The 26,855-nt window shown below is 51.9% G+C and overlaps 1 protein-coding gene across 6 annotated transcripts; it reads left to right on the forward strand.

The window, feature by feature from the left end:
* Positions 1-1,851: 1,851 nt before the first annotated feature.
* Adcy6 (adenylate cyclase 6) lies at positions 1,852-26,569 on the forward strand. Of its 6 annotated transcripts, none has more exons than XM_048365382.1 (22): positions 1,852-1,906; positions 8,274-9,135; positions 13,312-13,515; positions 14,100-14,221; positions 14,314-14,425; positions 14,591-14,718; positions 15,213-15,371; positions 15,449-15,590; positions 15,970-16,098; positions 16,587-16,612; positions 16,830-16,977; positions 17,176-17,273; positions 17,427-17,514; positions 17,650-17,766; positions 18,039-18,197; positions 18,465-18,643; positions 20,310-20,345; positions 20,431-20,560; positions 21,279-21,542; positions 22,417-22,621; positions 24,123-24,247; positions 24,452-26,569. In XM_048365382.1, exons 2-22 carry the CDS (start codon positions 8,275-8,277, stop codon positions 24,575-24,577), a joined length of 3,558 nt encoding a protein of 1,185 aa, XP_048221339.1. In that variant the 5' UTR covers positions 1,852-1,906; position 8,274; the 3' UTR covers positions 24,578-26,569. The 6 variants fall into 6 exon arrangements, with proteins under 6 accessions (XP_048221339.1, XP_048221356.1, XP_048221347.1 ...); XM_048365399.1 differs by having other exon boundaries at positions 1,880-1,906; positions 8,271-9,135; XM_048365390.1 differs by lacking the exon at positions 1,852-1,906 and adding an exon at positions 2,639-3,166.
* Positions 26,570-26,855: the final 286 nt, after the last annotated feature.

The raw sequence follows: 26,855 nt of genomic DNA on the forward strand, positions 1-26,855 counted from the left end.
CTTTTCTGCCCAGGCTGGCTTCTAACCATGATCCTCAGACCTCAGCCTCTTGAATAGCTAGGATTACAAATGTAAGCCACCAATGCCTGGCCCATTTCCTAATTACAAACGCTATAAACCAACATCTTAGTATCTGAGTTCAAAAACCCTTTGAGAAAGGCATATGGTTTTATCCCTGTTTTACAGATGAGGATGTAAGACAGTGATTTATCCAAGCATGTCCTTTACTGTAGTAGATGGCTGGTAAGTTAAAGAAAATAGTTTTCCTAACTTCCCTTCTCTTCCCTGCCTCTAGCTCTGTCCTGGGTTTAAGAATCTCAGCGGGGGAATTGCATGGACTGGAGGGAAACCTTGAAGAATATAGGGATGGTTGGGTCTGGAGGGAGAGAGAAGCCATTTCAGATACCTAGGAGGTGGAGGAAGGGTTACCCGCGGCCTGGACTGGATTGGACTGTAGAGGCACAGGTCTGGTGGAGGGTATGGTGGTGAGACATTCAAAGGAAAACCAGTAGGCTTCCCTCTTCTCATTTGCTAAGGGCGCCCCCATCTCCCGCAAAGTCAGATCCACCAACATCCTGGGAATGAACTCTTTTCTCCTTTCTAATTCTACTACCATTCTAAGCCTCAAAGGGTTAAAGCAGTTTTCACATGATTTCCCCATCTCCCAGGTAACTCCTGCAGCTGCTTCACGAGGGAAATAAATAAAGGTTGCAAACAATTTCTCTGTTCTCCAACCCAGCAAGGCATCTCCCACCCCCTGCAGAGAGGCACCACCCTTTGGGTAAAAGGTGCCGGGGAGGGAGGTTCTCAGCAAATTGGCAGGTGCAGAGGAAGGGCTGCCCAGAGAGCCGTGGGGCCACGGGGAGGCAGGAAGAATGTTCCTTCCCTGCACAGCATCCCCCCCTCCACCCCCCCAACCCCCCACCCCCGCCGCTTTCCCCACTTCGGGTTCTGAGTTCAGAAGGTTCTCGTAGGGCGGGTGCCCCAGGGGTCTGGGGTGGGTGGGTGTGCGCGCGCACGCGGAAACGGAAAGAAGTGGTGTGCGGGCAAGCGGGTGCCAGGCACACACACCTGGCGCCTTGTGGAATGAAATCTTAATTAATTATTAAACTGAGTTCCCGTGGGAGGGAGCGGGGCCGTGGTGGAGAGGACGGGGTGGGGGGGAGGAGCGGCGAGGGGGGGGTTGGGGTGGGGAGGGAGAGGTGAGGAGGGGGCGCGGGGCTCCAGCGCAGTCCTGGGAGGATTCCCAACGGCGGGATGGGGTGGGGGGGAGTCGGCCCCCAGGGGGCGGGGAGGGGCGCGCTCGCTCTCCGTGAGGGGGATTTGTGGCGGGAGCGCTGGGGACCCCTGGGTGGGGGTGGGAGGGGTGCGGGAGGCTGCAGCGCGGGGGTGGGGGAGGGTGGGGCGGGGGCATGCCCCCTCCTCCGCCCGGGTCTCGATCCCAGAACAGTAGCCGCTTGTTTCCCCGAGCCTGGGGGAGGAAGCGGCCGGAGGAGGGGAGGGGGCGCGCGCAGGGAGGGGTCCCCTTCTTTGGTCTCCTCCCCCCCCCCGCTGCCACACTCCGATCCACCCCTGGGAAGAGGGGAGTGGGTAGCTCTGCCCTCCCCCCTCCCCGCTTCGGGGGAGGGGGAGGGGGTGCCCAGACAAAAGGAGCTTGTGCCTTTAAGGCGGGGAGTCCGGGAGCCGGCGGGGAGGGGACTTCTGGATCCGGGGTAGAGGGCGGCTGCGCTGGACAACAAGGGAGGGGGCGAGGGCCGGACGGACCGACGGCCGGCGGACCGACGGCGGGCGGGACGGCCGGGACGCGCGGCCTCGGAGCAGGATCGCGGGACAGCCGGCCGGCGGGCCGGAGCCCGCGGGGGCGGCGGGGCGGGGGCCCCGGGGAGGCGCCGACCCGGGGCGGCAGGTGAGCCCGCGGGGAGCCGGCGCGGGCGGGGGCCGCGGCCGGGCGGGGTCTTGGGGGTCCCGGCTGGGGCGCCAGCAGCGTGGCGCCGGTGCGGCGTGAGTCGGGGTCGGCGAACCCCGGGATGGTCAGTGCTGACTGTCTTGATTATATTTTTCGGGAAGAGGGAGTGGGGTGAGCCTGAGGCGTGGGGGCTGGCGGGGGTGGGGGCGGAGGCTGGAGGAGATGGGGGATCGGGAGCCCCCCCAGCCGGGCTCCAGATTCCCCGCTGTCACTCTCCGCCGGCCGACTCCCTTCCTCCACTTGCTGGAGTTTCCAGGCTTGCCCGGAGGAGAGCTGGGAGAAGGCATGGGCTGGGGGAAGGGTTGTCCCGGGGGTTTGGCGGCGGGCTGGTGTGGGGTGGGGGAGCCTCGCGTTGGGGGACAGAGCGTGGTTGCATTTAGGGGGCTTAGGAAAGCCTTCTGCGGGGCGGCGCCCCCTCTTCTAGCTCTTAACTCCAGATATTTGCAATGACTAGGGTAGTGGCAGCGCCTCGTTTTCCCCAGGGCCGGCCTGGTGCCGAGTGGGCAGGGAGGGGCGAACTTTGTTGGGAGTGGGCTCTGGGGCCGGACAGAAAAAGAAGATAGAAATTAGGTGGTGGGGGAGACCTTGTCCACATCGCCCCCAACTCCTTCCCCCTCCCCCTTGCTGGAGTGGCCCTGGTTGAGGTGTTGTCTGGTTAGGACTGGGTTGGGAGCCCCTCTTGCAGTTGTTAGTGAGTGCCAGGACTGGGGAAAGGAGAAGGCAACCAGGGAACCCACAGATGAAGGCCCTGGGAAGGCTTCTGTACATGTGGAAAGGCCTGGAATGGAGGCACATCCCAGCAAAGTGGGCGGTGTTGGCACTGCTGGGCCTTACCTGGGTAACGTCTTCTGTGAGGAACTTTCTGAAGTCATAAAAACAAAACAAAAAACAAAAACACCCTGGAGGCTCCTTTTGCCAAAGAAGACAGGGGCAGATGGGCCCTGGGGACAGGATGGGAGAGAGGTGGCCCGGAAGAAGAGTTGGGTGAAGCAGTGGGCAGAGCTATCCTTAGGGCTGGGCCTTGGCCTTCTCCAGATTCCAGTCTCCATGAACGATGAGGGTTGGGGAAGAACTTGAGATCTAGAAGGCCCTGGACCTGGGACTGTGAGGCAGCATGGGATATGACTGTGGGAACTGATGGTGCCTGGAGCAGCTGATCTGTGAGAGAAGCAAAGGACCAGGACTCAGGGGAGGAAGGAGGTCAGGAGCCTGACTGAACAGATGAGGGAGGTGGTTGTGCACTCCCTATTCAGAGTGATGGGTTTCTGGACAGGGAGTGTTGGGGGAAACTGTTTTTTTTTTAGAAGTTTTGTGTCTTGGAACAGTGCCCTCCTGATACCTGCCATACCAGCCAGGCACAGAGCGCTAGGAGTGTTGGGACTTCTTGAGGGATGGACAGTGCCTGAAGAGGAGCCGTGGGCAGAATGGTTGTAGTTAGCCGGACAGTTATAGAGCTCCAAAGCCATCCCCTTGTGGGGGTCAGAGTGTTCTTGGAAGGGTCATGCATTCCCCTGATAGTGCCTGCTCCTTCCTCTGTGGGCAGGAGCCAGATGCTAGGATATGCTTCCAGAGGCTGGGAACATAGCCAGAAATAGGCCCTGTGGGAACAGAGGTCTAGGCCAGTGGGGGGGGGGGGGGGGAGAGGCAGAGATAACAGGGGACTGGAGAATGGAAGGAGGCTAAAGCAAAATGTCATGGCTGGGGTGGGTGGGTGGGGGTAATAAGAAACCTGCTCACTCTGGGTTCTGTCCCCAGCAGCTCTGGGGACTGACAGTTGAGGACACAGGGACTGATAAAACCAGGCATCTAATTGGCTGGAGGAATGTGTGTTCTTGCTCATGTCTCTCTTGTCTTTCTAACTCTTGGGCCCTGGCAGAGATTTGGGCTCAGAGGGTTATAGGGTGGAGAGAATTAATATTATCAAGTGTCTGCTACATGATAGGGGTTATTATACTATTTCCTCAGGACCCTTTCGATTCCCATTTTACACATGAAGAAAATCAAGTAGGGAGGTTAAATAAATTGTCCAAGGCAGTGGAATTAGCAAATAATTAGGGTAATGTCTTGCACCAAAGATTGATCCATCCTTCCTTCCTTCCTCCCTTCCTTCCTTCCTAGCTTCCTTTCTTCCTTCTCTCTCCCTCCCTCCCTCTCTCCTCTCCTCTCCTCTCTCCTTTCCTCCCTCCCTTTTTCCCTCCTTTGCTTTCTCCTTCTTTTTTTGTGCCTGTACTAGGGCTTAAACTCAGGGCCTGGGGACTGTCCCTTAGTTTTTTTTTTTCACTCAAGGCTAGTGTTCTGCCGCTGGTGTTACAACTCCATTTCTGAGTTTTTGAGGGTTAATTAGGAGATAAGAGTCCCATGGACTTTCTTGCCTGGTCTGGCTTAGAATCATGATTCTCAGATCTCAGCCTCCTGAGTAGCTAAGATTTCAGGTGTGATTCACTAGTGCCCAGCAGATGTTGCTTTCTATGAAGCATTTAGAAGAGGGAAGCTTTCTTCGGTGACCTCTTTCAAATGCCAGCTAACCAAAAGTCTTGTACTCCTGATTTGTCCTTTGAGATGGTGCTGTTGGTGATGTTAAGAGGTGGAAGGCTGTCTGCTCTTTGGCATATAGAAGGGACACCAAGAGAACTTGACTAAGGGTAACCCAGGGATGGAGGTCGGGGCATACAGAGGTGTCTTCTGTTTTGCTTCCTGCTTTGGAGGCTTTGGGGTGATGGCTTTAGTGTTGGTCATGTTTCCTGAGCAGCTGGTTTTGTGGCCACCTGCGGTAAGTGCTGGATAGTCTTCACACTGGTTCCCTATGGAGAACAAATGTTGATGATGTTTAAGTGCAAAGGGCCCCTTGGGGTGCCCTGTGGGTATGACGGAGCTTAATCTTGGTGGGGGAATAATATCTTTGGAGGACAGTACTTTCATGTTCAGCTACTCATGACTTGGGCTCAGCCAGGAGACCTGACAAAGCTGGTGTGGTGGAGTCTACCAAGTTCAAGGCACCTCCTTCCAGAAAACCTGGGATCCCGGACTGTAGAGGTTACACAGGATCTTTATACAACTATACCTACCCTTTTTATTTTCCTTCTTTCTTTTTTGGGGAGTGGGGGTACCAGTCTCCAAGTTTGAATTCAGGGCCTAGGCACGCACTGCCCCTGAGCTTTTTTGCTCAAGGCTAGCACTCGTTACTTGAGCCACAGATCCAGTTCCAGCTTTTTTAGTAGTTGATTGGAGATAAGAGTCTCACAGACTTTCTGGCCTAGGCTGGCTTTGAACGTTGGTCCTCAGATCTTGTCCTCCTGAGTAGCTAGGATTACAGGTGCGAGCCACCAGTGCCCAGCTTACCCTAATCTTTGGCCTTCGTTTTTGTTTATGCCTGTGCTGTGCCCCACGAGGTCTCTGCACCAGCTTCACAGGGCCTTGGTGAAGTTCAGCTGGAATTAGGCATGTGAAAAGACTTTGGAAGATTTAAAACACAGAGAAAAAACATGGAATAGAATCTGTTCATCCGACAGCTATCCATCTACTCAGCCAGTATCTATATTCACTTTGTACTAGGTGTTGTAGATCCTGTAGTAAGCAAAACAAGATCCAAATCCTTGCCTTCGTGAAGTTGACATCCCACTTAGGAGAGACAGACATGAGCAAAGAAGAAAAATATATAGACCGGCAGTTGCTGATAAGAGCTGTGGAGAAAAAGAAAGTGTAAAGCTGGGAAGAAGAGATAGGGAGCCCCAGGAAAGGGAGTTGCTATTTTAAAAGGATGGTTGGAGTCTCTGTGATAAGGGGGATATTCGGGCAGTGACCTGAGGAGCTCTTGTTCCAGACAAAGAGATAGAACCAGCATCCCGGGCTAGGCTGAGCTGGTGTTGGGAGAGAATGAGGAAGATGAAAAATTAGGATTATTATTACTAGCTATTATTTTGCATGAGTTTCTCTCTCCGTGTGCCATTGAGTTTGCTAGTTTATTTTTTATTTACTCATTTTGCTGCAAGTACCGAGGCTTGAACTCAGGTATCAGGCTCTTTGTTTTCATTCAAGGCTAGTATTCTACCACTTGAGCTATGCCTCCATTTTCAGCTTTCTGCTGGCTAATTGGAAATAAGAGTATTTGGGCTTTTCTTCCTGGGCTGGCTTTGAACTGTGTTATCACCTTCTTGAGTAGCTAGGATTATAGGCATGAGCCGCCACTGCCGGCTCCTTATTTTTCTTCTGCTAGTCATGGAATTTGAACTTATGGCCTGGGCACCATCTCTGAGCTTCTTTTGCTCAAGCACTCTACCACTTAAGCCACAGCACCACTTCCAGCTTTTTCTGTTTATGTGATGCTGAGGAATTGAACCCAGAGCTTCATGAATACTAGGCAAGCACTCTCCTGCTAAGCCACATTCCCAGCCCTCCCCCATTTTTTTTAATGCAGTACTGGGGATTGAACCCAGACCTTGTGTATGCAAGGACTTTGCCACTGAGTTACATTCTCAGTTCCTACATTCTGAGGAAGCCAATAATACTTGGGCACTGATGACTCATGTTGGTAATGCTAGCTACTCAGGAGGCTGAGATCTAAGGATTGTGGTCCAAAGCCAACCCAGGAAGGAAAGTCCATGAGACTCTTGTCTCTAATTAATCACCAAAAAAGCCAGAAGTGGAGCTGTGGTTCAAGTGAAGGAGTGCTTGCTTTGAGCCAAAGAGCTCAGGGACAGCACCCAGGCAATAAGTTCAAGCTCCAGGAACAGCACACACACACACAAACCCAAAACCAAAAAAAGCATTGACTGAAATAGACATTCCTATTCTCACAAAACATACAGTCAGAGGGGGCAGAGATATACATTAAACATGAACGATTTAATTACAATTACAATAAGTTTTATGGAGGAAATGTACAGAGGTAAAATAGGTGGAAAATTTTCCCTAGGAAGTTACACTTGAGCTGTGACCTGTGGGAAGTTGAATGTAGCATGTTGAAGTGTGTGTGTGTGTGTGTGTGAGATGAGGAAGGATGTGGAAAGAGATTCCCCTTTGTTCAGAGGTCACCAATTGGCAGCTCATAGGCAAAACTCATTCCACAGACGTGATTTATTTGGCTTGTGGTATTGAATTATGGGGATTAGTTGTCAACACCAGCTGGACACTGGTGGCTCATGCCTATAATCCTAGCTACTTAGGAGGCTGAGATCTGAGTATTGAGGTTTGAAGACAGTCTGGGCTGTGGCTCAAGTAGTAGAGTGTGAGTCGAGTTAAAAAACCTAAAGGAGCTAGCTGGGTGCCAGTGGCTCACTCCCATAATCCTAGTTACTCAGGAGGCTGAGATCTGAGGATCAGGGTTCAAAGCCAGCCCAGGAAGAAAAGTCCCTGTGAGACTTTTATCTCCAGGTAACCACTCAAAAACCGGAAATGGCCCCGTGGCTCAAATGGTAAAGCACTAGCCTTGTGCATAAAGAGGCTCAGAGATTGGGCCCAGGCCTCAACTTCAAGCCTTACAACTGACCAAAAAAAAAGCTAAGGGAAAATACCCAGGTCCTAACTTCAAGCTCAATACTGGCATAAAAGAAAACAAAAAATAAAAGATGTGACATTGCATTTTGAGATTTTCTTCTGAACCTCTCTGGGACACTAGTGTCCACAGTCTAGTGGTGCTGAGTGGCTCTTGTCCCTTGCTTGAGTAGGAACTTGATTTCTCTTCCTTCATATTGATGGGCTGTATCACTCCCTAAATGGGCCTTTGAGTACGTGATTGCAAAACAAACAAACAAAACATGTTAACTTCAGAGGTGAATTTCTAGGTGTATTGACTTTGGGTCAAACAAATCTGATTTAGACTTTTCCTTACATGGTTGTTAGATGTTGGGCAAATTTCTCCATCTCCCTGAATCCTGGTTTCCTTACCTGTTTTCACCTGTTGCACGGAGATGCCACTGTTTACTTCAGGATTGTGTATGTGTGTATGTCCCATACTAGGTTTTGAACTTGGCCTGGACACTGTCCCATAGTTTTTCACTCAGGTCTGGCATTCCACCACTTGATTCATAGCTCCTCCACTTCAGATTTTTAGTGGTTCATTGGAGATAGGTGTCTCATGGACTTTCCTGCCTGGGCTGGTTTCAAACCATGCCCTTCAGATCTCAGCCTCCTGAGTAGCTAGGATTATAGGTGTGAGCTACCAGCACTGGGCTGCTTCAGGAATTTTATGAGGACGGTGTGTATGAAAGTGCTTAGCTCATTCCTGGGAAGGGCTCATATAGTGAGCTATTATGGGAGGCAGTAGCCCTGATGGTGGTACTAATGCTTTCTCATATTTTTCTCCTAGCAGCATGTCATGGTTTAGTGGCCTCTTGGTCCCCAAAGTGGATGAACGGAAAACAGCTTGGGGTGAACGCAATGGGCAGAAGCGCCCACGTCATGGGACTCGAGCCAGTGGCTTCTGTACACCCCGCTACATGAGCTGCCTCCAGGATGCAGAACCACCCAGCCCCACTCCTGCAGCTCCTGCACGGTGCCCCTGGCAGGATGAGGCGTTCATTCGGAGGGCTGGCCCAGGCAGGGGCATGGAGCTGGGGTTGCGGGCCGTGGCCCTGGGCTTTGAAGATACTGAGATGACCACAACAGCAGGTGGGGCAGCTGAGGTGGCACCTGATGGGGCATCCAGGAGTGGACGATCCTGTTGGCGCCGTCTCGTGCAGGTTTTCCAGTCAAAGCAATTCCGCTCAGCCAAGCTGGAACGCCTATACCAACGCTATTTCTTCCAAATGAACCAAAGTAGCCTAACGCTGCTGATGGCAGTGCTGGTGCTGCTCACGGCCGTGTTGCTGGCCTTCCATGCGGCGCCCGCCTCTCCTCATCCCGCCTATGTGGTCCTGCTGATCTGTGCTGCCATCCTCTTCGTGGCGCTCATGGTGGTGTGTAACCGACATAGCTTCCGCCAGGACTCCATGTGGGTGGTAAGCTACGTGGTGCTGGGCATTCTGGCAGCTCTGCAGGTCGGGGGTGCCCTGGCAGCCAACCCACACAGCCCCTCGGCAGGCCTCTGGGTCCCTGTGTTCTTCGTCTACATCACCTACACGCTCCTGCCCATCCGCATGCGGGCTGCCGTGCTCAGTGGCCTGGGCCTCTCCATCCTGCATTTGATCTTGGCCTGGCAACTCAACCGTGGAGATGCCTTCCTCTGGAAGCAGGTGGGCGTGTGTGCTGAAGTGCATGGGGCGGGAGAGGGAAGAGGGCTTTTTGCTAAGGAAGGATGAGTGAGTCATGTGTGGATCCTGGATAGCAGGGGTGTCTGGCTGTACCCAGGAGGCCCAGGTTTCAGAGATGGGCCTCCATTTAGCTCCTGGAGCAGATGGCACTGCTGAGAGGAGGGAGGGCCCCAGGACTGGAACCTGAATGCTGTCACCATAGGCCACAGTCCGCAGCTCTTCGTCTTGAGCCTGCTGAAGTAACAGCCTGGAGAGACATCATGTAGGATGCTGAGATTGAGAGAGGCAGTTCAGGCTGGGTCCAGCTGGCATCTCTGTCTCCAGGTTGCCCTCTGAGACTATAGGCCCTGATGCCAACCTCGACAAGCAACTCTTAAGTGGTGATCTGGATGGAAGATGTCACCTTGTCCACTTTCCAGGACCAAAGTAGTTTTTCTTTTGTTTTCTCTGTGTTGGTACTAGGGCTTAAACTCAGGGCCTGAGCATGGTTCTTTAGCTTTTTTCCCTCAAGAGCCGGTACTCTTTTATCACTTGAGTTATACCTCCACTTCTGGCTTTTTGCTAGTTAATTGGAGATAAGAGTCTCACAGACTTTGCTGCCCAGGTAAGGCTTTGAATCACAACCCCCCAATCTCAGCTTCCTAAGTATCTAGGATTACAGGCCTCTAGTATTCAGCTCCAAGGCAGTTTTTGAGAGGACAGGGAAAGAGGAATGCTTGGATTAGGTCTCTCCTGGGCCAGGAGAGATTGGACAACAGAGATACAGGAGTGTGGGAGCTTGACATCACCTTGCCTTTGCGTACTGGGCACCGGGAGACCAGCAGCCCTGTCTTGAGGTTCTCTCCTGCTATACCACCTACTGCCTCGGGGTTCTGATTGCGGGCTAAATGGAGCTCAGTATCTGTGTGAAGTAAGGATCAGATCTGGCTGTCCAGTGAGCTGCATTCTGCCTCCATGGGCTCATAGACAACTCATTCCATCTCTCTTGGCTTTAGTTTCACAGACTGCAAAACAGAGGTTAATGATAGTATCTCATGCAAGGTATTACTGTTAGGGCTCCACCTTCTAAGAGTGGAGTGGGACCTGATGGGGCATGGTTATCACCAGAGTGTGGCCAGCTGTGGGAAGGCCAGCAGGGCTTTTGGGGAATCACTTTCAGAGAGACATGTCTGTGTGGTCTGCCCTCTCATGTTACCCTCCTTGGCCAAGGAGCAGAAGCCTGGTTGCCATAGACACAGTCCCCAGTTAGTACCATCTTGGTGCTGGTTCTAGAGTGGTCATCTGCCTCCCTCATTGTGGGAGAGACCAACCGCTGCCTTGTCGCAGGCTCATGGCCCATACCCACCACGGCCTCATGCATGGAGAGGAAGTTGCTTGGGGCTCCTGGGGTGAGAGGCTGGGTGCTCTGGCATGATGCCCATCTCCGCCCAGCCTGTACTCCTGAACAGAACGTACCTTTTTCAACGTAACTTTATAGCTGGTTTGTTTGTGGAGCGTATGCCTGCTGGGCACTGTGAGATTTCTTAAAGGGCCAGATCTTTCTGTTCATGCTAGTCCCCCAGACTCTCTTCCAGATTGTCTCTCAAGCTGGGGTCTGATTACCCTCCTTAGGGGAGAAGGAGTTTGAAGGTAGTGCCTCCCCTCCCCCTTCCTCTTGAGCTGGCCAGGAGCTGGGTGTGTTTCTCGTTCCTGCTCTCAACTGGCATGGTGCCCAGAGCCAGGCTGAGTACTGATTGGGGAGGCTCAGCCTTAGGGAGGACAGGACTGCCAGCCTCTGATCTCCCCAGGGGTGCCTGGCCTCGGCCTGATCCCCAGCCTGATCTCAGCACATACACATTATGGTGAAGAAAACCATGCAGCCCATGCCTGCCTGGGGGCACTGAGGACAATTCCCGGTGCCCCTTTGGGCTTGTGGGTTTCTGGATAGGGCGGAGACTTGTGGTCTCTATGCTAACCTCTTAGGGTAGTCCCTTCTCAGCTCAGGATGGTAAGAAGGGCCTTTCTTCCCTGAATCACTCATTTAGATACATGGAACACTTTCATCTAGTGACCCCAGCCTGGGCAAGAGTCCCTTCCAAAGCCCCAGTATCCCCCTCCTTTTTTTTTCTCACAGTGGACAGGGATATGTGTGGACAGAGTTATTTCAGTCTCTCATTCCTCTTCCCCTTCCCTCCAGCATGACTCACATTTTCCTTTAGGGCTCCTGGGGTTAGGAAGGGAAGTTGCCTGGTTTGTGCCCCCCCTTCTTCTCTCTTCCACTGGGGACTATTCTTAGAAGCCCCCAAGGGATATAGTGTGCCCCCTCTTCACCCCTGCTTAGGCTGTGTGAGGCCTTGTGCTGTGGATGGGGAAGGGGAGTTGGGAGACCAATCTTAAAGGTTTAGAGCTGAAACGCCTAGGGGTTAGTCAGACCACAGTGTTGCCCAGCAGAACTCAGGTCCTAAAGATTGAGTGTCCTTTCCAAATCTGCAGGATTCATTCTGGTTCAGGGCTGTTGGTGAGTTTTCCCTCCCTTCTCCCCAACCACAGCCCTGCCCTATCCAGCTCTGGGGTGGAGCTGCAAGTCCCAGGTTAACCCCTGAGTTTCCAGCAACACTGAAGCCAGCTCCCCGTGGACTTGCTCCCCTACATAATGCTACTGATGGTGGTTGAGGGCTGACTATTTCTCCAGTGGGGGCCCTAGGTGTGGGGCTTGGCAGGGTCAAGTGTGTGTCAGGGGGTGTGGTCTGGCACAGTGGCACCTTAGCCCCCAGTGAAAGGTAGTTCCTGTATCAGTAGAATGGATGATTCCTAAACCTGACCTCTGAGGTTGATCCTCAAGAGCTAGAGTCAGTAGAGAGAAGAAGACCCTCAAAAACCTGGAATGCACTGGGCAGTGAGATTAGGGTATAGGATTCAGCCCTTGTCCTGGACTTGAGTTCCCCTGCCAGCCACAACCCACAGTGCAGTCTTGGGCAAGTTAATGAGCTTCTCTCTGTCAGAGTCTCAATTTTGAAATGGGATACTGTTACTTAATTCATAGAGTTGTAAGAAATGCATTCGTGCCAGGCACTGGTGGCTCATGCCTATAATCCTAGCTACTCAGGAGGCTGAGATCTGAGGATCGTGATTCAAAGCCAGCCTGGGCAGGAAAGTCTGTGAGACTCTTATCTCCAATTAATCACCAGAAAACCAGAAGTGGCACAGTGGCTCCAGTGATAGGGTGCTAGCCTTGAGCTAATAGAGCTCAGGGACAGCACCCAGGTCCAGAGTTCAAGCCCCATGACTGACAAAAAAAAAAAAAAGAAGTGCATTAGTTAATATATAGAAAAGACTCTTAGAATCCTAGCACATGCCAGATGCCAATGGCTTGTGCCTGTAATCCTAGATACTCAGGAGGCTGAGACTTGAGGCTCTTATCTCCTATTAACCACCCAAATGAGGGAAGAAGGTGAGCTATGGCTTAAGTGGTAAAGCACTATCCTTGAGCAGAAAAGCTCTGGGGCAATGCCCAGGCCCTGAGTTAAAGTCCCAGGACTGGCACAAGAAAAAAAAATCAAAACAAATTTCTAGCATATTGCAGGTGGCTAAGAAGCTTGCTATGATGATAATAATAATAATAACAATAATAGTATTAATTATATTTGTTCAGTCTGCAGAGCAGGGAGAGACTTTACAGATCCTATTTCCTCTGTCTGGGTTACAGATGAACAAAAAGAGGCCCCGAGAGGTGAGATGACTTGTCATGTGTCTCACTCAGGAGGAGAGCTCAGGCCTTATGGGTGCTGGCCTCCTGTAGGAAGAATCAGTGCAGAGGAAGCAGCACTTGTCTTTTGCTTGAGATACTTGTGGGGCAGGAGATCAGAGTACTGGACTGGACTCCGTGACCTACTTGGCCCTATTTGATGCTCTTGCTCCCTGAAGCTGTGAAAAGAACACTGTTGTAGTCATGGAGTGATTCAGGCACAGAGCTAGGATCTGGAATCCTGTGGGGAATGGAAGAGATGCATTGCAGAATGGACACCGTTTGGGGACAGATAGGATACAGGACCCTTGTTTCTTGCCCAAACGGACATGTTGTGTATGACAGCTTGTCAGGTTGTGTGTGTGTGAGTGTGTGTGTGAGTGTGTGTGTGTGTTGAGGGGTGTTCACTATCTGCCTCTGCCACCCTCCTGCAGCTTGGTGCTAATGTGGTGCTCTTCTTCTGCACCAACGTCATTGGCATCTGCACGCATTACCCGGCTGAAGTGTCTCAGCGCCAAGCCTTTCAGGAGACCCGCGGTTACATCCAGGCTCGACTGCACCTGCAGCATGAGAATCGGCAGCAGGTGTGGGTTGCTTCCCCTGACCAGGGTGCCCCGCCCCTCCAATCTCACTCCCAAGTAATTTGAAAATTGGATCTGCTTCTTTGTTTGAGTCTGTAGCGCACAGTCTAAATGGTCCTTTTAGACTGCATCACAGATACCTTTGATATTGCGAGCCTCTCCTTCCAAGGGTGGGAAAGAGCAGACAGGAGTACATTTGGGGATTGAGTAGTTGCTGATCAGGGAGGGCTGAGATGGAAGTCTGCTGAGGGCTCAGGTGGGTAGAGCCAAGCCTTGGTCCAGAAGGGAAGCGAAGGGCTAGGAATGTGGCTTAGCGGTAGAGTGCTTGCCTTGCATGCATGAAGCCCTGGGTTCGATTCCTCAGCACCACATAAACAGAAAAAGCCAGAAGAGGTGCTATGGCTCAAGTGGTAGGGTGCTAGCTTTGAGCAAAAGGAAACTAGGGACAGTGCTCAGGCCCTGAGTCCAAGCCCCAGGATTGGCAGAAAACAAACAAAAAACAACAAACAACAACAGAAGGGAAGCGAAAGCTCAGATCACCAGAAAGGTATGGGAAGGCCCTGGCAATGCAGAATGGCTGGGGGAGGATCAAAACGTGGAACAAAGAAGATAGCAGTGCCCTGTTGGAACCACTGGTCTAGGAGCGGCTGCTGCTGTCAGTGTTGCCCCAGCATGTTGCCATGGAAATGAAAGAAGATATCAACACAAAAAAAGAAGACATGATGTTCCACAAGATCTACATCCAGAAGCACGACAATGTCAGGTAGGGATGTCAGGGAGGTGGTTGGTGGAGGGGTGTTTCAGAGTCTCTTCGAGGGCTACATGGACCATCTTGCCTTTTGCCGTTGCCTATAGCATCCTATTTGCAGACATTGAGGGCTTCACCAGCCTGGCCTCCCAGTGCACTGCGCAGGAACTGGTCATGACCTTGAACGAGCTCTTTGCCCGGTTTGACAAGCTAGCAGCGGTGAGGGTGCTGGGGCTTGGGGGCAGTTTGGACTGTGGTGGGAACACAGCTTTGCTAGTGGTGGCTGCGGGTGCGGCGGGGGTGGGGGGGTAGATTAGAGGCTACAGTGAAGATGGTGAGCAAGAGAGTAAAGGCCTTCCTTTCCCTTCACCTCTCCCCTTTCAGGAAAATCACTGTCTGAGGATCAAGATCTTAGGTGACTGTTACTACTGTGTGTCAGGGCTACCAGAGGCCCGGACAGACCATGCCCACTGCTGTGTGGAGATGGGGGTGGATATGATCGAGGCCATCTCGTAAGCAGTGCCCCCTTCCTAGGCTTCCTGGAACTGTGGGTGTCCCAGACTGCTTTGATGTGTCCTCAAGAATTTTGCTTAGTCTTGGTGCTTTATCACTGACATCTTTTTATCGCTTGGGAAGGGAGTGAGTTTTGGGGTGTTTTTTTTTTTCCTTCAACTGGACCCCTGGGCATCCTCAGCTGGCTGGAGGATGGAGGAAACTGGGTAAAGTGGCCATGGGTTGGGGATGCTGAGAATCCTAGCTGAACAGGCCAGGGCTGAGAACTGATTCTTCCTCTCCCAGCTCAATCTCACAGGATTCTGCCAGCCTCTAATAAACACAAACTCTCAAATCTTTGTTCTTAGGCCCCATGTAATCTGCCAAAGTCCAGCCAAGGCTAGCCTCCTGTCCCCTACATCTGGGTCTCTCCTTGCCCACTGGGATGCCTGGGTGCTGGGCTGGGAGAGGGGAAGACTTTCTCAGGAGTTGATCTGGAGCTATATCTCCCCAGATTAGTGCGTGAGGTGACAGGCGTGAATGTCAACATGCGCGTGGGCATCCACAGTGGACGGGTGCACTGCGGGGTCCTTGGTCTGCGGAAATGGCAATTCGATGTGTGGTCCAACGATGTGACCCTGGCCAACCACATGGAGGCAGGGGGTCGGGCTGGGTGAGTGCAGAGGTCCAGGTGGCTGGGAATGGGCACGAGGTGGGAGGACCAGTATCTCACCTCCTGGCTCCATGCAGCCGCATCCACATTACTCGGGCCACGCTGCAGTATCTGAATGGAGACTATGAGGTGGAACCAGGCCGTGGCGGTGAGCGCAATGCATATCTCAAGGAGCAACGCATTGAGACCTTCCTCATCCTGGGTGCCAGCCAGAAACGGGTCAGAACCAAGGCAGAGCTGGGGTGGGGGAGGGGCAGACAAGGACAGGGACAAATGGGGAGGAGCCAGCTAAAGCTTTCTGGTTTTGTTGGTGGTGGTGGTGGTAATAGGGCTTGAACTCAGGGCCTGGGCACTGTCCCTAAGCTATTTTGCTCAAGGTTCGTGCTCTACCACTTTGAGCCACAGTGGCACTTCTGGTTTTTGAGTAGATAATTAGAGATGAGTCTCCTGGACTTTCCTTCTGGTCTGGCTCTGAACTGTGATCCTCAGATCTCAGCCTCCTGAGTAGCCAGGATTACAGGCATGAGCCACCAGCACCAGCCTAGCAAAAGCCTTCTTAAAGTCCTTCTTTGAGCCCTTATCCATGCTGTCCATACAGAAAGAGGAAAAGGCCATGCTGGCCAAGCTGCAGAGGACACGGGCCAATTCCATGGAAGGCCTGATGCCACGCTGGGTGCCTGATCGGGCCTTCTCCCGGACCAAGGACTCCAAGGCATTCCGCCAGATGGTAAGGGGCCTTGCTCTCTTGTCTTCCTTAGCACTGTTATTCCTTTCTTTTCTGTGGTTGCATTTTCCATACATACTTTCTGATGCAGGGAGTGGGAAGGATGGCTTCACTCCAAGGGCCCTACCCCCAAGTGTTTTTTGTTTGTCTCTTTGCCAGTCCTGGGGCTTGAACTTAGGGCCTGGACACTGTCCCTGAGCTCCTTCTTCTCAAGGCTAGCACTTGATCACTTAAGCCATACCTCCACTTCTGGCTTTTTCTGTGATTAATTGGAGAAAAAAATATCATGGACTTTACTGCCTTGGATGGCTTCGAACTGTGATCCTCAGATCTCAGCCTCCTGAGTAGCTAGGATTATGGGTGTGAGCCAGCAGTGCCTGGCTTCAGGTCTGTTTGGGGGAAACCTCAGCGTAGTTGGGACATGGGAAGGGACAGCAAAGTAAAGGTGGCTGGCCCCTCCCCTAACTTACACACTCTGTCCCTTTCTCCAGGGCATTGATGATTCCAGCAAAGACAAGTAAGTCAGGACCCTGAGGAGAGGGGGATGAGGGCAAAGGCCCTGGGATGGGGCTGTGGGAACTGAGAGTTCCTCCCTCTCCTGGGCCTTTGATGTGCTGTGTGAGAGCAGGAGCCACACATGGCTCACAGGCTCCCTTGGCTGCTGCTGTAGCCCTCCCCTTATCATGTGGCCCTTACTGCTCACGCACCTGGTGAAGCATGTCCCCTGCCCTCAGCCGAGGTGCCCAAGATGCCCTGAACCCTGAGGATGAGGTGGACGAGTTCCTGGGCCGTGCCATCGATGCCCGCAGCATTGATCAGCTGCGGAAAGACCATGTACGCCGGTTCCTGCTCACCTTCCAGAGAGAGGATCTTGAGAAGAAGGTTTGGGCAAAAGGATGAGGGCTGGGGGCTGAGTAGAAGTGAGGGCTCAGGAGTAAGGGATTAGGAGTAATTATTGGGGAGTGGGATAGGGGGACCTCAGAGTAGAGTGGACAGCTCTTCCCTCTCTGAAGCCCCCGGTAGTGCCCTGGACTTGTTCCAGAGCAAGGCCTAGCCTCCAGCTCCGTCTCTTCCCTCTAGTACTCACGGAAGGTGGATCCCCGCTTTGGAGCCTACGTTGCCTGTGCCCTGTTGGTCTTCTGCTTCATCTGCTTCATCCAGCTCCTCATCTTCCCACAGTGAGAGTCCGGTCTTTCCTTACCCCTCTCTAGAACCTTCCTAAAATACCTACACACAAGACCCCTGTTTCTTGGTGCCTGAATCCCTGCCTGTTTCAAGGGTGGGACAAGGACGTCCACATCTTCTCGAGTAACTTTTCCCTTCTGTTCCAGCTCCACCCTGATGCTTGGGGTCTACATCAGCATCTTCCTAATGTTGCTGGTCACCGTGCTGATCTGCGCTGTATACTCCTGTGGTTCTGTATGTAAGGGGACTGCCCCAGGGCCTCATAGAGTAAGAGAGAGGAGGCCATGCGTCTCTCGCTGGGCCTCATCCCTGGTTAGTCTTCCCCCTTAGTTAATATGGAGCCTACTTCTTGGTCTCTTGCTACTCCAGCTGTTCCCCAAGGTCCTGCAGCGTCTATCTCGGAGCATTGTTCGCTCCCGGGCACACAGCACGGCAGTTGGCATCTTCTCAGTCCTGCTTGTGTTCATCTCTGCCATCGCCAACATGGTAAGGGTCCTGTGAGAATTGTGCCACCTCTACTCTATGCCAACCCCTTTTCTGAGTACTGGGAATACAGCGGGGCATGACATGTTTCCTGCTCTCAAGGCTCCTTCTAGCCGGAAGAGGAGGAGGAGGAGGAACTCTAGTTCTCCCCCTTTGATTTCCCTTACTTCTTGTCATCCCTGAGAACTCATTCCCTGGAGTGTGAGGCACCTAGGTATTGTTCTTGTAACCTTTCTTCTTCTTGGTTATCCTAATATGCACCTCATTTTTTGCAGTTCACCTGTAACCACACCTCCTTACAGACCTGCGCAGCCCAGATGTTGAATTTAACTCCCACTGACATCACCGCCTGCCACCTGCAACAGCTCAATTACTCTCTGGGCCTGGATGCTCCCCTGTGTGAGGGCACCGCACCCACCTGCAGCTTCCCTGAGGTGTCCAAGTAGTGTTCAGACAGGGGGGTGCCCCCTCTATGCCAGGCCTGGTGACAGGCACTGGGGATCCAGAAACTCACTTGAGTCCCCCCAACTCCAGGCACAACCAGGGGTCCTAGGGTAGTGTAGGCTGGGCATGGAGGGTAAAGGGAGTTGACGCTTCAGGGCTATGGAGGGGCGGATCGATCAGGAAGGGTCCTCCCTGTCCCGGGTGCCCCAGCCTCTGCTGTCACCCAACACTGCCTCTGCCATCATCCCCCCTCCCAGTACTTCATCGGGAACATGCTGCTGAGTCTCTTGGCCAGCTCTGTCTTCCTGCACATCAGCAGCATTGGCAAGCTGGCCATGACCATTGTCTTGGGACTCATCTATTTGGTGCTGCTTCTGCTGGGCCCTGCAGCCACCATCTTTGACAACTATGACCTCCTGCTTGGTGTCCATGGCTTGTAAGTTGTTGCTCAGCTTTGTAAATCCCCCAAAGAGTCTCCTTGAGGCTGAAGGGTCACTGAGACCTGCTGGTGCCCAGTCCCTTGTGCTTTTAGAATACTACCACTTAACCTGTGGGAGAAAGGGAGATGAGGGAATTCCTGTGACCCTAAGCAGTTAGCCCACGGAAACCCCAGTCATGGGAAATTCCTGTCATTAGACTAGATTTTCTTTTTTTTAATTTCCCTCTCATTTGCCTGGTACCCACTATCTTAACCACCTACCACCATACTGCTTGCTGCTCGGTGGCAGATCCATACTGGCTAGGAACCAAATCTCTGACTCCTGGGCTTTTTGTTTTTTGTTGTTTTTTTTTGACTCCTGGTTTTTTTTTAGGGTTTTTTGTGTTTGTTTTTGTCAGTCATGGGGCTTGAACTCAGGGCCTAAATGCTGGCCCTGAGCTCTTTTGCTCAAGGTTAGTACTCTACCACTTTGAATCACAGTGCCACTTCTGATTTTTGGGTGGTTAATTGGAGATAAGAGTCTTATGGACTTCCCTGCATGGGGTTCACTTTGAACTGTGCTCCTCAGATTTCAGCCTCCTGAGAAGGTAGGATTACAGGTATGAGCTTCCAGTGTCCTGTCTGACCTCTATTTTGAGGAGTTTTTTGGACACCACATTGGCTTTTCCTCTGCAAATCCCTGTCTTTTGTGATATGGGGCTGCTGTTGGTTGTGGTAGATAGAGCCTCTGTGGCTGGGTACCGATGACTCTCACCTGCAATCCTAACTACTCTGGAGGCTGTGATCTGAAAGGCTCAGTTAGAAGCCAGCCCAGGAACAAAAGTCCCCATGAGACTCTTATCTCCAGTTAACCACTCAAAAACTGGAAGTGGGGCTGTGGCTCAAAGTGGTAGGGCTGGCTCTAGCTTTGAGTAAAAGAGCTCAAGGACAACACCAAGGCCCTGAGTTCAAGCCACAACTGACCAAAAACAAAAAAAAAGTTAGAGTAATAAACACTTACGAAGGCTTGCTGCATGCCAGGCACAGGCTAAGACTTTTATGTGCATTATTTAGATTGGCTCACTATTTTACTGATGAGGAAACTGAGGCTTAGAGAGTTTTAAGCAGCTTGTCCTAAGGTGTATAGGTGGTAAGTAGAGAACCTACTACTAAGAAGAAAAGTTCTTGTAGCTCTTGCACCAAATGAGTTAATTTCAGGAAGAGCCCTGACTCAATCCTTTTTTTTTTGGCCAGTCCTGGGGCTTGAACTCAGAGCCTAGGCACTGTCCCTGAGCTCCTTTTTTTGCTCAAGGCTTGAGCCATAGCACCACTTCTGGCTTTTTCTGTGTATGTGGTACTGAGGAATCAAACCCAGGGCTTCATGCATGCTAGGCAAGCACTCTGCTACTAAGCCACATTCTCAGCTCTCAATTCTTTTTCTTAAACTGTTATTATAAAGGTGATGTACAGAGGTGCTATGGTTACATAAGTCAGGCAAAGAATACCTTTCCATTTGGACAGTGTCAGCCCTTCCCTCCCTCTCTCCCAGTTGACTCAATTCGTGAGTAATGGTATAGGCTTGGCAGTACAGTCGCTGCCTCCTCTCTGTGGTCCTCCCAGTCCTGGCCTCCATGACCTTCTCATCAGGAAGCACCAGTGACTTTGTCTTTTGTCTTCCTGCCAGGGCTTCTTCCAATGAGACCTTTAGTGAGCTGGAATGGTAAGTGAAGATTCCAGGGAGGCAAAGGGTAAGTCTGGCCAATGCCTCCTTCAGACACCAAGCATACCTCTCTGCTTATCCTCAGCCCAGCTTCAGGGAGGGTGGCCCTCAAATACATGACCCCTGTGATTCTGCTGGTGTTTGTGCTGGCCCTATACCTACATGCCCAGCAGGTGGAGTCAACAGCTCGCCTGGACTTCCTCTGGAAACTGCAGGTAACTTGGATGGAGGAGAGGGAGGAGCCTGGGGGCAGAGCCTAGGTCAAGTTGCAAATGCATGTCTTGCTATCTGGCCAACGTTCAGGCCCCTAAGTCTAAAGTCTGTTCTGGCTTCATGACTCTTTGTACCTCTTTTCTCTTTCCTACCCCATTCTGTGTCTGCCCCCTACATTTCTTTGCACAAGCACACGTGTGTGTGTGTGTGTGTGTGTGTGTGTGTGTGTGTGTGTGTGTGCTGGTACTATGGCTTGAACTCAGGGCCAGGGCACTATCCCTTAGCTTTTTTGCTCCAGGCTGGTGCTCTACCACTTGAATAAGAACTCGACTTCTGGCTTTTTGGTGGTTAATTGGAGACAAGAGTCTTAAGGACTTTTCTGTCCAGGGTTCACTTTGAACTGCGATCTTCAGAGCTCAGCCTCCTGAGTAGCTAGAATTACAGGCACCCAGTCTTTTGCTGGTTTTCCCCCCCTTTGGTTTTTTTTTTTTTTTGTCAGTTGTGAGGTTTGAACTCAGAGCCTGAGCACCGTCCCTTTGCCTCTTTGTGCTCAAGGCTAGTGCTCTACCACTTGAGCTGAGCCACAGTGCCACTTCCTTGCCTGTTCTTTAGGCCTCATCTGTCCTAAGCCTTTCTTTCTGCATGTGATTCTCTTTGGTGCCCATTTTCACCACTGCACACATCCCTTGTGACTGCTGGGCAATGGTGTGGTGTCCACAGGCAACAGGGGAGAAGGAAGAGATGGAGGAGCTCCAGGCTTACAACCGGCGGCTTCTGCATAACATTCTGCCCAAGGATGTGGCTGCCCACTTCCTGGCCCGGGAGCGCCGGAATGATGAGCTCTACTATCAGTCGTGTGAATGTGTGGCTGTTATGTTTGCCTCCATTGCCAACTTCTCTGAGTTCTATGTGGAGTTGGAGGCAAACAATGAGGGTGTCGAATGCCTGCGGCTGCTCAATGAAATCATCGCTGACTTTGATGAGGTACTTGACTATTGGCTGGCACTGGCTGAAATGGAAGACCTGAGGGCCAGGGTTAAAGAGCTGGTTGAAAGGGGCAGGTGCTACTGGGAGATCTGATGAGGGTTCCAGGTGTCACAGGTAGGGGTAAGGAGAGGTAGGAACAGGAGCCCAGGAAGTATGAGGGGCAGCTGAGGGGTCAGCCTCAGTGGGTTGGGTAGGGTCATCTTTGTTGGAGAATGAAGGAGAACATAAAGACCTGTGTGGAATAAGGTAGGCACCAGGTAGTATTATTAAAGAGAAAAGCAAGCTGGGTGCTGGTGGTTCACACCTATAACCCTAGCTACTCAGGAGGCTGAGATCTGAGGATCGTGGTTCAAAGCCAGCCTGGGCAGAAAAGTCTGTGAGACTTTTATCTCTGATTAACCACTGGAAAACCAGAAGTGGCACTGTAGCTGTTCAGTGTTAGAGCGCTAGCCTTTGATGAGTGTGTACAGGGACAGTAGTGCCCCATGACCGGCAAAATACCACAAACAAAAAAAGACCTCCACTGTTCTAGAGGAAGGCCCTTCCTCACTATAGGACTCAATTCCCAAGAGGAGTTAATGCTTAACCTTCTCTCTTCTGTCCTATATTGTGTGAGGGGCCATCCCACTTAACCTTTTAGAAAAGGTTGTATGCCTAATTCCTATACTAGGGTCCTGGATTGTCTGTCTGGTTTCCTGACTCCTCAGACCTGCCCTGCAAGTGGCCACTGGAATGGGCCCATCTACTAAAAGAGGGGCCCTATTGAGGCAGGGAAGAGCAGAAGCCAGCAAAAGCAGGGCATGGAATGAAACGTGGGGCAGGGCTAGGTTTGCTTTCTTTGCTTTGATAGCCAGATCCTCTGTTTGTCCAGATCATCAGTGAGGAGCGGTTCCGGCAGCTGGAGAAGATCAAGACCATTGGTAGCACATACATGGCTGCGTCTGGGTTGAATGCCAGCACCTATGACCAGGTGGGCCGCTCCCACATAACTGCCCTGGCCGACTACGCCATGCGGCTCATGGAGCAGATGAAGCACATCAATGAACACTCCTTCAATAATTTCCAGATGAAGATTGGTGAGAGGACCTGGTCCTTTGACAGGTTTCCCCCAGGACTTGTTTCTGGGTGAAGCTAAGGGTACAGGCTGGGATGGGGGTCACAGGTCATTAGAGCTCCTGGCGGGGGCGGGGATTCTTCTCCTCCCACTTTTGATATCAAGTCTCATATTAAGAATGGAGACTGGTCTTGGCACCAGTGCCTCTCATTTGTAATCCTAGCTACTCAGGAGCTGAGATCTGAGGATCATGGTTCCAAGCCAGCCTTGGGCTTCGATGAGAATCTTATCTCTAATTATCCTTCAAAGAGCCAGAAGTGGAGGTGTGGTTCAATTGGTAGAGTGCCAGCCTTGAGTAAAAAAGCTAAGAACAGGGCTGGGAATATGGCCTAGTGGTAGAGCACTCGCCTCCTGTACATGAAGCCCTGGGTTCGACTCCCCAGCACTACATACATAGAAAATGGCCAGAAGGGGCACTGTGGCTCAAGTGGTAGAGTGCTAGCCTTGAGCAAAAAGAAGCCAGGGGCAGTGCTCAGGCCCTGAGTTCAAGCCCCAGGACTGGCCAAAAAAAAAAAAAAAAGCTAAGAACAGTGGCCAGGCCCTGAGTTCTAGCCCTAATTAGTCTAATTATAGCGCTTGTGTTCACGCATGTGCGCGCGCGTGCACACACACACACAGTAAACAGTGAGCCTACGCTCTGTCCTGATATTTTTAGCACATTTTAATCCTCACATTATTATCCCTTTTTTAAAGATAAGGAGACTGACTCTCAGAGATTACTCATTCAAGGTCAAATAACTAGTAAGTGGCTGAGCAGGGGAGTGACTCCAGGTTTATCTAAACTCTAGGGCTCCTGTTCTTATCTGTAGCCAGTCTGATAGAAGTGCTTCCTTTCAGATGAATTGGTTGCAAGCAATGATTTGCTAATAAATGGTTCTGGAGTCAGACTGGTTTGTTACAATGGCTGCTCCATTTACTGTTGTAGTGTCACCCAGTACCTTGTCTATACAATATGGATACCACTGCCTACCTTCGAGAGGGGTTGCAAAAGCCCTGTGTAACATGCTTCCTCTAATAGCTGGCACAGAATAGCTACTGTTACAACATGATTTTTCTAGACTGTAAGGAGAGATCTCCCTCTTGGTGTGTGTGTGTATGTGTGTGTGCATGCACATGTGTGTGCGCTGATACTCGGACTTGAATTCAGGGCCTGGGTAGTGCCCCTTAGCTTTTTTGCTTAAGTCTGATACTCTACCATTTGAGCTACACCTCTACATCCAACTTTTTGCTGGTTGCTTATGAGATAAGACACTCAGACTTTCTTGCCTGGGCTGACTTGGAACTGATGTTCAGATCTCAGCCTCCTAAGTAGTGAGGTTTATGGGTATGAGCCATTGGCCCTCTGCTCCTTTTCTATTTTTTTTTTCTGGCTCCTTCTCAAGGTGCCAGGAGGTGGGATAACTCCTTGGGCTGGCCCTGGAGCACCCACTAGCCTTCATGTCTTGCTGTTCTCCCCAACTCAGGACTGAACATGGGCCCAGTTGTGGCAGGCGTCATTGGGGCTCGGAAACCACAGTATGACATCTGGGGGAACACAGTGAATGTCTCTAGTCGTATGGACAGCACAGGGGTTCCTGATCGGATACAGGTGAGGGGGATGTGAGCCAAGGCTGGGAGAGGGGCACGGATCCAGAGAGTTCCCAGGTCTTCCTATGGCACAGAGGCAGGATGGTAGTCTTCTGTGGATGATGGGGTAGGGGAGGGGAGCTAGCCTGTCTAAAAAACCCATGTTCATCTGCAAAGGTAGCAGGATGGATTCTGGGCTAAGCAGGGTCCTCTCCCACTCCCCTAGGTGACCACGGATCTGTACCAGGTTCTAGCTGCCAAGGGCTACCAACTGGAGTGTCGAGGGGTGGTCAAGGTAAAGGGCAAGGGAGAGATGACCACCTACTTCCTCAACGGAGGCCCTAGCAGTTAGCAGGGCCCAGCTCCACATCCGGCGAAAGGGACCAAGGTGGACATTGAGTGAACTCAGCTTGCTTGGGCATGCTGTAGCAAGTGGCACTGAGCCTCCAGATCTTGCTGCCGAAAAAAAGGGAACACCCTAGCAGACTGCTTGGACCATGCTCGTCTGCCCTCCAACTGGCAAAGGAGGATTATCCAAGAAGTGATTATCCAAGCAACTTTCTTCTTTTAATTGGGACAGGTCTGTTCTCTCTCTACATTCTTCCAGCTTTTGGGAGCAGTCGAGGGAACAGCAGCAGAAGTGGGGGTAGCCCTACTTCCTGCCGGAGGGATTTAAAGGGCAACTTGCCATGCCTGTTTCCCTATCTGGGCAATGGGCTCGGGGCTTGGTCCTTCCTTTCCTTTTTTTTTTTGTTTTTTTTCCCTGCAAATATTTTGTACAGAGACTGGGGCAGGCATGAGGAGTGCCTATGCCATGCTTGCCTTTGCTATGCCTATGTCCCCAGCACTGGTTTTGGGTACCAGTAGCCTCAGCTAGGTTTGTTTTTTTCCCCCTAGCTGCAGAGCAGAGGAAGGGACCCAGCTCTGTCCACATTTCAGGGGAATATTTCCATTTGCCAAATCCTAGTCCCATGATCTGTCCCCAAAGGGGAACAAAGGGACCTCTGACAGCTCAGAGTTAAGCCTCGATTCCTTTGAGCTCCGGGGAAAGGGGTGTCTGGGCCTCACTGGTACTGTGAAAATGCCCAGCCAGAGAGCAAACCTGTGTGTGTGTATGTCAGAAGATCAGGAGCTGGACGTTCACTTACAGGTGCCAAAGAGTGCAGGAGGCCAGTGAGGGGCCAGGGTTAGCTCCTTCGGTGGCTCCTCCAGCTGTCTGCGGGCGGGGGGGGGGGGGGGGGGGGAGCGGGGATGGAACATCTCTACCCCTTCTGTGGCCAAATAGAAAAGGGTCAGGGCACACCCAGGAAGATGGCCCTGATCCCAAACCTGGTCCCCCCACCTCCAAGACTGGCACTGGGGAGGGCCTGTGTGTTTGTGTAGCTGTGTGGGCATGTTGCTCTTTGTGTGTGTGTCTGTTCTCCAGGTCTCTGTGTGTCCTTGTGCTCCTGCTCCTCAGCTGTCTGCCTGGACTGCCTCTCTACTTTGGGGCTTCTGTCTTCTGGGATGAAGGCAGGGTTTCATGTTTCAAGAGATGGAGAGAGATAGCCAGGTATCACGGAGGAGAATGGGGGGTGTGAGAGAAAAAGAAGGTGGGGCCTGGGGAGAGGAGTTCCTTTTTTTTGTGCCAAATCCCTAAGTGCCATTTGGGGGCCATGTGTGCAGTATGACTGTCTCCCGCCTGGGGCAGGGACCCAAGCAAATGCCTGTTTGAGCTCCAGTGTGTCATGCACTTGAACTGTATGGAGTTTGGTGGGCAAAGGCCCAGAAATTTCCTGGGTTTGCCAGCTTTTATCCTGGGATGTAGTATGCATTGTGACTGGGGTAGCATGGGCTCCCTCTGAGGACCCAGATACTGGTACTAGGGTGTGGGATCAGGGAAACCTTAAACTTCAGCCACAGTCTAGCCCAGCTAGACTGGTCTCAGCTCCCAATCCCTGTGAAGCGTACAAGCGCTGGTAGACAGGTTAGGAAGTTGGACTCGATTCCCTTCCTGCCCTTGCCTTCTTTTTACCCCTTTCCCTACACCCTCCTTGACTCTGGCCTGAAGTAACTGGTGCCTTGGTTTCTTTTTCTGTACCTATTTAAGCCAGAGGCATTAGCCTGAATTTTGCTTGAAGTTGACTAGAAAGGCAGAGGAGAAACAGGTTGGGAGAAAGAAGGAAGGAAGGAAGGAAGGAAGGAGGGAGACAGGAAGTTTTCTTGCCTATCCTTATGCTCCTTCTGACACCAACTCCCCGAAAGAGGCCTGGTTTCTGGCTTGGTACTGCCTGTTTTGGAGATTTTTATAAATCAACAAATGGGCCACCAGGCAACTCATTTGCCAAATCAGAGAAGGGAAGGGGAAAAAAAAAAGATCTGGTCCAGACAGAAAATTGACTCTCTTCCCCCAGCCATATCCCTGAATAGGAAGGGAATGCTTGGTGCCATGGAGTAGGGATGAGGGGGTCAGTAAGCCAGGGTGGGAAACCTTTGGCCTTGGGGGACTTGTCTGTGCTTCTTGCCAGGTGGGAGGGGCCTCCCCACACCCTGGCTCCCTGTACCACAGTGCCAGCCATGCCCTTCCACTGGGTTACCATTGCTCTTTTCCTCACCGCTTGGTAGGGGAGTCCGGGGATGAGAGGCCATGG

This window comes from Perognathus longimembris, chromosome 1 (genome assembly GCF_023159225.1).
Source record: "Perognathus longimembris pacificus isolate PPM17 chromosome 1, ASM2315922v1, whole genome shotgun sequence".
Classification (NCBI taxonomy): Eukaryota; Metazoa; Chordata; class Mammalia; order Rodentia; family Heteromyidae; genus Perognathus; species Perognathus longimembris.